The 9,146-nt window shown below is 32.0% G+C and overlaps 1 protein-coding gene across 1 annotated transcript; it reads right to left on the bottom strand.

Moving 5' to 3' along the window:
- Positions 1 to 3,129: 3,129 nt before the first annotated feature.
- On the bottom strand, positions 3,130 to 6,270 carry LOC112783355 (transcription factor HHO2). Its single transcript, XM_025826279.3, has 5 exons — positions 5,615 to 6,270; positions 5,188 to 5,519; positions 4,665 to 5,088; positions 4,127 to 4,203; positions 3,130 to 3,725 (listed from the first exon to the last, which is right to left on the bottom strand). Exons 1-5 carry the CDS (start codon positions 5,865 to 5,867, stop codon positions 3,414 to 3,416), a joined length of 1,398 nt encoding a protein of 465 aa, XP_025682064.1. The 5' UTR covers positions 5,868 to 6,270; the 3' UTR covers positions 3,130 to 3,413.
- Between the last annotated feature and the right edge of the window lie 2,876 nt (positions 6,271 to 9,146).

Genomic DNA, 9,146 nt, shown 5'->3' with positions numbered 1-9,146 from the left:
CTTTGACTATCATACCTTCCACACAAACCCACCTGTCTCCTTTATAACAATTATTCAATTTAAATACTGATTCATCCCAAATCAACAATAATTCTCCGGATGCTTCAACAGAACTCACAAACTCCCAACTAGCACTATCACTTTTCTAGATACGTACTACATCAAATTTAGTCACCACCTCTTTTTTTGTCTCTATCAAACCCAACATCTCCAGTCTAAACTTGTTTTTAAAATTTTTTATCATACTCAATTTTCTAACTCCTCCCAACCCCCTAACATTCTAAGAACTTAAAATCATTTAAAATACTTGTTACACACCTGTTTGAGACTTTTTGGATGACTTTTTCTGAATTTTTCTTTTATCTTTGACTGTCTTCATTTTAGAGCTATTGCTTCATTTTGCTCCTGAAAAATAGCCATAATATTCTCCTTGTTACACTTCTGTCTTTGATTGTCACTGTAAACCTCATTATCTTTATCTGCCATGCCAGCCTCGGTTTCAGATTCTTCTTCAACACAGTCTTTACGTTCCTGTGCTTTCCCATCACCATATGCATCTCCCACTTCCGCTATCAATCTTTTTGAGTTTATAATATCATTTAGATGATAAAATGATCCTTTTAGATTATGTGATGGGATTTTTAATTACTATTATCCAAGTCTGAGGAGCGATATTAAATGAACTTTTAGAGTTTGCAAAGCAGGGTGAAAGATTTTACGAAATATGTCTAATTTCAAACTCAAGACTCAATTTCAAATCATATGAGCTTGTTTTGCTCTACACAACTACATAAGAAGAACATACACAAATGATGTGAATATCATTGAGCAATTTGAGGATATCTCAGAAACAGAAGACATTGAAAAAAAAAAGATGATAATGATGATAATGCTAGTGACCATAATGATAGAACTATATTGGAAAAACTAACTCAAGAAAAGGTAGGAATGATGGAGAAATTAAGAAATCTCATAAGAGATTAGTTACCGCAAGGTATGTGTTATTAGTATTTTATAAGTTATGAATATGTATTCATTTTTATTTTTTTATTTATATAATCAAGCTGAGCAAACAATACAATAGCTATATCGAGATATTAGACTAGTAAAGAAGATCGTGTGGTTCTTTATATTTTAACATGTTAATGGCATGTATTAGAGGTTAAAACATGCTAGTAATGAGTTTTATGTTTTGATCTTGTCCTTTTATGTAATTTGAATAAAAAAGAAAATTAAAAGTACTTTTATATTTAATTTTTTTTAAGTTTATCAAAATATGAAATAATTTTTTATTAAATTTTTTTTAAAAAATAAAAAATTTAAATATTTTTTCAACAGCCAATCCAAATTGAATTTTAGCCATTTTTTATTATAAAATTACTTTTTTAACATTCATCTTTAAAAAGTTTAAAACTTAAAATTTATAATTTAGAATTTAAAGTTTAGAATATAGGATTGAGATTTTGGAATTTAGAAAAATTTAAGGTTTATAATTTGAGATCGAGAGTTTAAGGTTTAAAATTTATAATGGTCAGTCGGCGACAGTGATTAGTAGTGGCTATCTAGCATTGAGGAACAAAGTGATTAGTAGTGGCTATCTAGCATTGAGGAACAAAATTGTGATGTTGGAAGGAAGAAGAAGAAAAAAAAAAGAGAAAAGATGATTTTCGAAAAAAATTGAATAGATTTACATTTTATCCGGCTAAATAATTAATTAAAACTCATTCTAAATATTGGTTGAATATTGGCTGATAACTCTCTGTTACGGATCCGGCCTTCAGATTCCGCACCCAGAACGGCTCCTGAACCCAGATATCCGGATCGGCCTGCCTCCTACTTTTAGAAGGCCTGAAACCGGCCTACTAGACCTTCTAACCGATATTCAAATTCAAGTACTCCTTATCTTGGCCAAATAAGATAAGATAGGATAATTATTGCCACCTATATAAAGGGGAGCCCAGACCCCTTCAGGTAGGTCATTCATTCCACACTCTACACCTCTTAGATCCATTCTGACTTGAGCGTCAGAATGCCTTTGCAGTCACCACTCCCATTGCTCCAATCAGACGATCCGACCATCGTTTCCCGATCCATCTTACAACCTGTTCCGAAGACTTCTAGTACACTCACTAAGCTAGTGGAATTGTTTAAGAATATACGAGAATAAGTAATTAGTAAATAAATATTATTATTACTGAATCACACGTTAAATGTTTCTCCTCTTACTCCCTGTTCTGTGAACACGCCTAAGTAGTTTTATGTGGGAAGAATTTGGAGACACTGCTAACTATTAATAAGTGTCAACCTCAGTAATGACGCTGTAATTAACATTAAATATATACACTACTAAACAAAAAAATAAACAACCACCCTCATCAATGAGTGAGTAGTATTGATGGAGTATCTTAGAGATAAAGACACAAATAGGAGGCGCTTTCAATTAGCTTGTCATACTATCTAATCCACAACTAAGATATTGGGTTTCAGCTTCATTCGTTCATGTCTACATCTTTCTACAATATATACGGTAATAGGGCATTAGCAAAACGTTTGCTAAAAACCATTTTACTGTATAATGATAACAACATTAATGCTATATAGCGACAATTCAAAGTTGTCAATTATAAACAGGTTTGCAAATAAATAAATTAATCGGAACTATATAAGGCGAATTTCCTTTTTTTTCCAAGTAAAAAAATATTGAAAAATCCTCTTTTTGTGTCACTAAATGTGGATTAAAATAGCATTTTTTTTTCTAAAAATTTAAAATTGAGGTTGGAGTACACGTGTAACTTGTTCTCCAATTCTGTGTCAAGCCAATTAATACAATGTCACATCGATGGCGAAATATCTTGATTTTAATGTAAACCTCGACTCTCTTTTCCATCCCCATAAATTATTTAAGGAAAGTTATCTTGACAATTTGACTATATTATGAGATAAGGATAAAAAGGTTCGGAGAGTAGCAAATTGAATTGATCATCAATCAAGGCCGTCTTATCAAAAACCAAAGCCAATAACTATTGGAGGTGCTATTTGATTTTCAATAACAACCTGAACTCAACATATTTGGCCTGAAATCATTGAATGCCAATATATGGTGTTTGGGAAAGAATGAACTGCTTGATGTGGAGGAAAAGGATTTTTAATTCGTAGTCTCATAAAACCTCAAGTAGCAGTAGTAGTATAGAAGGAAAACTAAGCCTTCAAAAATGTTCGAATAGCCTCTCCGTTGATCCTCCCCATTTCTCTTTTTCTTTTTCTTTTTTTTTTTCCTTTTATATATCATCATGTCATGTATTATTCTCTTAACTTATATAGTGGTAAAAATCACCTCCTCCCATGTATACTTTTATCTGCAAAATTCATGGTGGAGAGTAGTATTTTTTCCTCTTTTTTTGTATACTTTTTTCCTATACATCAACAACTTTTACTTGTTTGTGATGAGTGTGGCTTTTCCAACTATAGCTTTCTGATTTTGCATCTTCATCATCTTCCATGCTGTCATCAGCCTCAGCCGGGGACATTCCTCCCCGAGATCTGGTGGCTAAATGCAGGGGGCTCTGCGGCGAACCCGAACCAGAGCTACTACCCTTTGATGAGTCATTGCACTGATCTTGCCCTTGTGACATCCACAATCCTCCAAGAACTACGACAGATTGATTATGATTATGACTATGGTTACCACTTCCAGATGGAACTCTTCTTGTATGAAGCCGGTATTTCTGCAATAATAGTAGTCATAAAAGAAACAGCACATTAACATCCAATCCAGACTTTCTCACATCATAGGAAGCTGCAATATCGTTTGATATATGTAACGGACTGCACTTGACCTATTAACTTAGATTGTATTTGATAAGGGTCTCAAGACAGAAAATACAAAGAAAACAGAAACAAGACAGAAAAGTTCTCTCTATTTTTGTTCCCAAAGAAAGACATCATGCCTTTTTTTTGTCTCGTTTTTCAAACAGGTTTGTGTTTTCTAGTATCTCTCTTTAAGTATGTTATCAGAGTTACCAAACAGGACCCAAGTGATGTAAGGTTTAGTTGCTTTTTTCCCATAATTGCCTCATCCCCAAAACAAAAATAGACAAAGAAAAAAATTGGAATAGCAAGAACTCACTTGTAAATGGCTCTTCACTTCATCGTTTGTGAGTCCATCAACCTGCATGAGTTCTCTAATCTGCTTTGGTGTTGCCACTGAAATATACAGAACCCAGAAAACCTTAAATCAGACAAATCAACCACACAAGATTTTATACGATTAAGAGCTACAAATTTGCGTTTACATAGATTGACATATATAAATGATATAATATGATCTATATATAAACATACGTAATCACACAAAATTCCCATATATATCTGTTGCCTGATCTAACTTCAATCTAAGTCACAGTTTCACTCATAAATCCAACACATCAAATTCGTATATAAATTGTAGCATCAACTCCCCAAACTTAAAAGGCTTTTAAATGCAGTTTCCAAATCAGTACAATATTTAAGAGTCTTCCACTTCATTACCAAAATTAAAGTAACACAATAACAACATTCCTAATTCAAGCAAATCAATCATAGATCACAATTCACAAACAATAGTACTACTATATCTAACAATGAAAAATTAAATACTGATTGATCATCACCAATTCACGACTAACCTTGAGAACCACCAAGCTTTTGCAACGCATTGACAAATCGTCGGTGCAGCTCCGGGGACCAGCACCTCCTCTGTTTCCTAGCAGTCTGCTGAGGCTGAAGAGGCATCATGGCAGTGCGGTGGGCAGCCGCCGGAGGAGAAGACGTGGAAACCGGCCTGTTGTTGGAGCTGGTTCTGGATCCACTCGAACCAGAACCTTCCCTGAGAGTCTTCACTCCACCACCAGCAGCAGCAGGGGTCAACAGAGGAAGCCTATTAATAGCACCAATATCTTCCTTCTCTTCTTTGGTTGCAGAGAGCGCCACAGTAGTGACCGGCACTGAACAAGAAGTGTATGAAGTAAAAGGCATAAACCCTCTTCCTCCATTATTTCTAACATTGCTATGAGATTGAAAAGGATTCTCAACCACAAATTCCTGATTCTTCTGTTAACACAACACAAACAACTCTATGTTAAGATCACTCACTAGGCCTAAAAAAACAGTGTGCGTGAATTTTAAGTTATTTTATTACTGTTTATTTACCTTTGTTCCGAATTTATGATGATGATTTTGGTGATGGTGTTTGTGATTATTATCAAAGGCATTATTATTATTATTATTGTTAAGTGTGGTTGAAGAAGAAGCGTTCCAGAGCTGAACGGAACTCATCCAACTCATCTTATCTCTGCATTCTTTCTCCTGCCGAATATTGTTATTGTTGTTGTTATTATCATTATTATTATTATTATTATGTTCTTCATCGTCTTCGCTATGATCGAACTCTCTCTTCAAAGGAATGAACACTTCCAGCACTGGCTCAGATTTACGCTCACCTTCACTGCATTTCTCCAATTCCTCTTTCAGTGCCACAATTGCTGCAACCAAACAAAGAAAGAAATAAACAAACAAATGAATAATATGAAAAGCCTGACAAAGAAAGAGGAGAATCGAAGGAGGAAAGAGGAAGAACCGTCGCTGAGGAGGAGCATGGAGAGAGGAAGCTCGCGCTTGAAGGCGTGGATCTTGTTGTATTCGTCTTCCAAGTGAGAGAGGAAATCGTTGATCCTGGATTGCTTCTCAGATGCGGTGATTCCCGTGGTTGAAAGCGCGGAGAGGAAATCAGTTATGGTTTTGGGAATGAAACTTGGTGTTGACGGTGGTGGTGGGGGTGGTGGCGTTGGTGGTCTAATGTCTAAGCTCAGTTCTGCAGGAACCGAACCCATTCTAATTCGATCTTCTTCTTCTTCTTCTTCTTCTCTGTTTGCGGTTGGAATTCAATTCAGATCGTTTAATTGATGAGAGTTTCAGAGACAGGGAAAGAAAGGGAAATGGCGAGCGAGGAGAAGTTGGGGAAATGGGAATGGAATAAATATTGAATGACTCTGTGTGTTTTTTGTGTTATTCTGCGACAGATTATTCTTCTTCTTATTTTATTATTATTATTAATTATTAATAAATAATAATTATGTTATGTGATTGTGAATGTGAATGTGAATTTTATATATATACTAATGAAATAATACTTTTATTTTGATAAAGAAAAAGGAGTAAGTGGGTTGGATTGGAAGGAAGGCAAATTTTCAGAAACGCGAAGATTCTGCGCAAACAAGAAACAATGAAAGAGAAAGAGAAAAGGAAAGCATCCACGGAGGTTTATTCTTATTTTTTTATTTTTTTTAAATAAAAAAGAAAAAGTCACTTTCGGGTCCTCGCGTATTTCATCCTATTGATCACTGTTCCCACTCTCTAAACCTCATTCATATTGTTTTTTTTTTTTTTTCCATTACTTACTGTTTTCTTATTCATGCATTATTTGACTAAACTACTCGTGTTAAGAATCAGGGAGCTTATCTTGTCACTCTAATCAAATTCTACTTAATTACTGGGGTTATATTTGTAATGAAGTAATATTCTGGATAATTAATGTACGGGTACTTTGACTAGTACTATTCTTACTTGATTTTATTAAATAACTAATATAAATTACAGTAAGAGAATTTATAGGAGTATATATATTTCCTATGAAGACTAATTTCAGAGAAATTACTTTTGGCATGATTTTGACTTATGATTTTGTTTCTCACATCTTGCACTTAAATTTTGCCACAATAATAATGCTGCTTCATGCATCTGTCAGTTTTGACTATGAGCTGCCTACTATCTATAAACCATTACGACCAAGCTGAGTAGAATTGTAAATATGGCAATTTTCTAGTTTTGGTTAATTTTTAATTAAATAAACTGTGTAAAAGACTTATTCTACTCAAAGTTATAGATTATTGAAGGAAAAACGAAGGTTTTTTTTTCCAATTCTTATAGATACTGTAAATTTGAGTTTTGTTCTTAATATTTTTTTAGCCAAAGTACCGAAAATAGACCGAGTATTAAATCAATAGAATTAGAAATTTAAAAATTTTAGTATTTATATATAATAAAATAATATATTTATGTATAAAATATATTTTTTAAAAAATATTTTTTTTATTATTTTAAATCGATTAAGTGTTAAAATTATATCGGTTCAGTTGGTTAATCAATTTTTTTTATCATTTTGACCAATTCGGTATCAACTGATTTTTTACCTAACTCAAACCAGTTTAATAATTAGTTATCGATTAATCCGATTAAATTAACCATGCTTTTTGCTTCTTTTAATTTTTTTTTATTTTGATTTATTTTCCAACATTCGAATAATCAATGCTCTCCAGTAAAGTTAAAATTCATTGTGATATATATAGTTTCATCATATATGCCAATTATATTTAGTTTAGTCTATGAAATTTGTTTTAAAAACTTTCAAATTATTATCACGTAAAGATTTAGATTTAGACCAAATAATTTAAATTAAATCATATAAAAAATTAATTTTTATTATAAAATTGTCTTTTTAAATTTCATTTTTAGAAGATTAGAGTTAGAAGGTTAGATTTAGAATTTATAATTAAAGTTTAGAATTAGAAATATATATATATAGCTCCTATTTGTTAGAAAATTTTAGATTCCTTTTAATTGAACTCTTCTTCAAAAGAGTAGTCTTTAACAAAAAAATATTCCTTCTAAAAAACAACGTGAAATTTACAAATTTTAAGGAGTCAATAAAAAATACGAAAGAAAAAATATTATTTTTTTATCACAATTTTATTAGTTTGATTAGAGTAGTTCAAATATATGTATAATAAAGTGGATTATACTCGAAATATATCAGCCTCTATCTAGCAACTTTCACTGCAACATTGTATGCAGAAACATTGCATCTACAAAAACATCCACTATAATCACGACCATCTGGAGAGTTAATACTCAATAATAGCAATATTAGGAAGCAATAATCCAGATTATTGGGGTCTGGGGACGTTCTACACTTTGGGATTGAAAAATGTGACTTTATTAAAATATTTCATGAAAATATTGTGAAGTAGATAGATAATAAAAATAAAAGTAAATGGGAGGAAAATTTTTAAAGAAATAATTTCTCTACTATAAAGCCCTATTTCCAAAATATTGCTATACAAGGTTAAGAGATCATTCGGGTTATGCGAAAAATAAAAAAGATGTGTGATAGATGAGAAAAATGATGCTAGGTAAATACGGTGGCAAAGTCAGGACTCAATATATATAAGAAGTAATCACTTATATAATGAGTTATTATAATTTTTGCACTAGTTGTGATACGTGCTTCAAATGTTCGTGATATGAAGAGTTCAAGTGTTATTTAGAAGATATTATTTTACATTTTTAGAATGTTTTATTTTAATTTGATGTATTTTAATTTTGTTTATATAATTACTAGATTGGACCTTATGTTTATAGGCTTTAAGGTTTTCTTTGTTTTAACCTAATAAGAGGTTATAAATACCTCCTTAGCTATTGTAGTCGTAGCATAGAATGATTTAGAAGTTCAAAACCCCTTTTTAGTTTTGTGATGAAACCATGGTGTGGACAATTGAGGTTGAGAAGTCTCTCTTTTGTTACATCGAGAATTGGGTAGAAGGTTGAGGAGTCCCTTCGATTCAATTCCCAAATTATGGCGTTGACAAGTTAGGTTGAGGAGTCCCTTTCTTGTTACGTTAAGAAATTGGGTAGAAAGTAGAATGATTCTCGTTGTACTCAATTTCAATTTATTTTTTTTATTTTTATTTCAATTCCAATGTATTCTTTTTATTCAGTTTGAATCCTTATCTTTTTGTTTATCCTTTTATTTCTTTATCAAGTTGGGTCAACATCTAACACAAACAAAAGAATAGAAGAATCCTTAAATACTATTTGATAAGCTTGCTTCTTTAAACTTGTTGGTTGAAATATTCTATTTTCGAAAAATATTGAGCTTGGAGAGTAATAAATTTCTATTTCAAAGAATGTAAAGTAATAGCTAGTTGATATATTTAGTCAAGGAGCTGGTCAATGTGCTTAATCGAAGAATTCAAGTTTTGAAATGGTTACTTATATTAGTCAAAAGGAGTAGGAACGGTTACTCATGAATTAATATACATGAATTAATATAC

This window comes from Arachis hypogaea, chromosome 20, assembly GCF_003086295.3.
Source record: "Arachis hypogaea cultivar Tifrunner chromosome 20, arahy.Tifrunner.gnm2.J5K5, whole genome shotgun sequence".
Lineage (NCBI taxonomy): Eukaryota > Viridiplantae > Streptophyta > Magnoliopsida > Fabales > Fabaceae > Arachis > Arachis hypogaea.
Note: the sequence above shows the minus strand (reverse complement) of the source record. Positions and strands in the feature narration are given on the sequence as shown.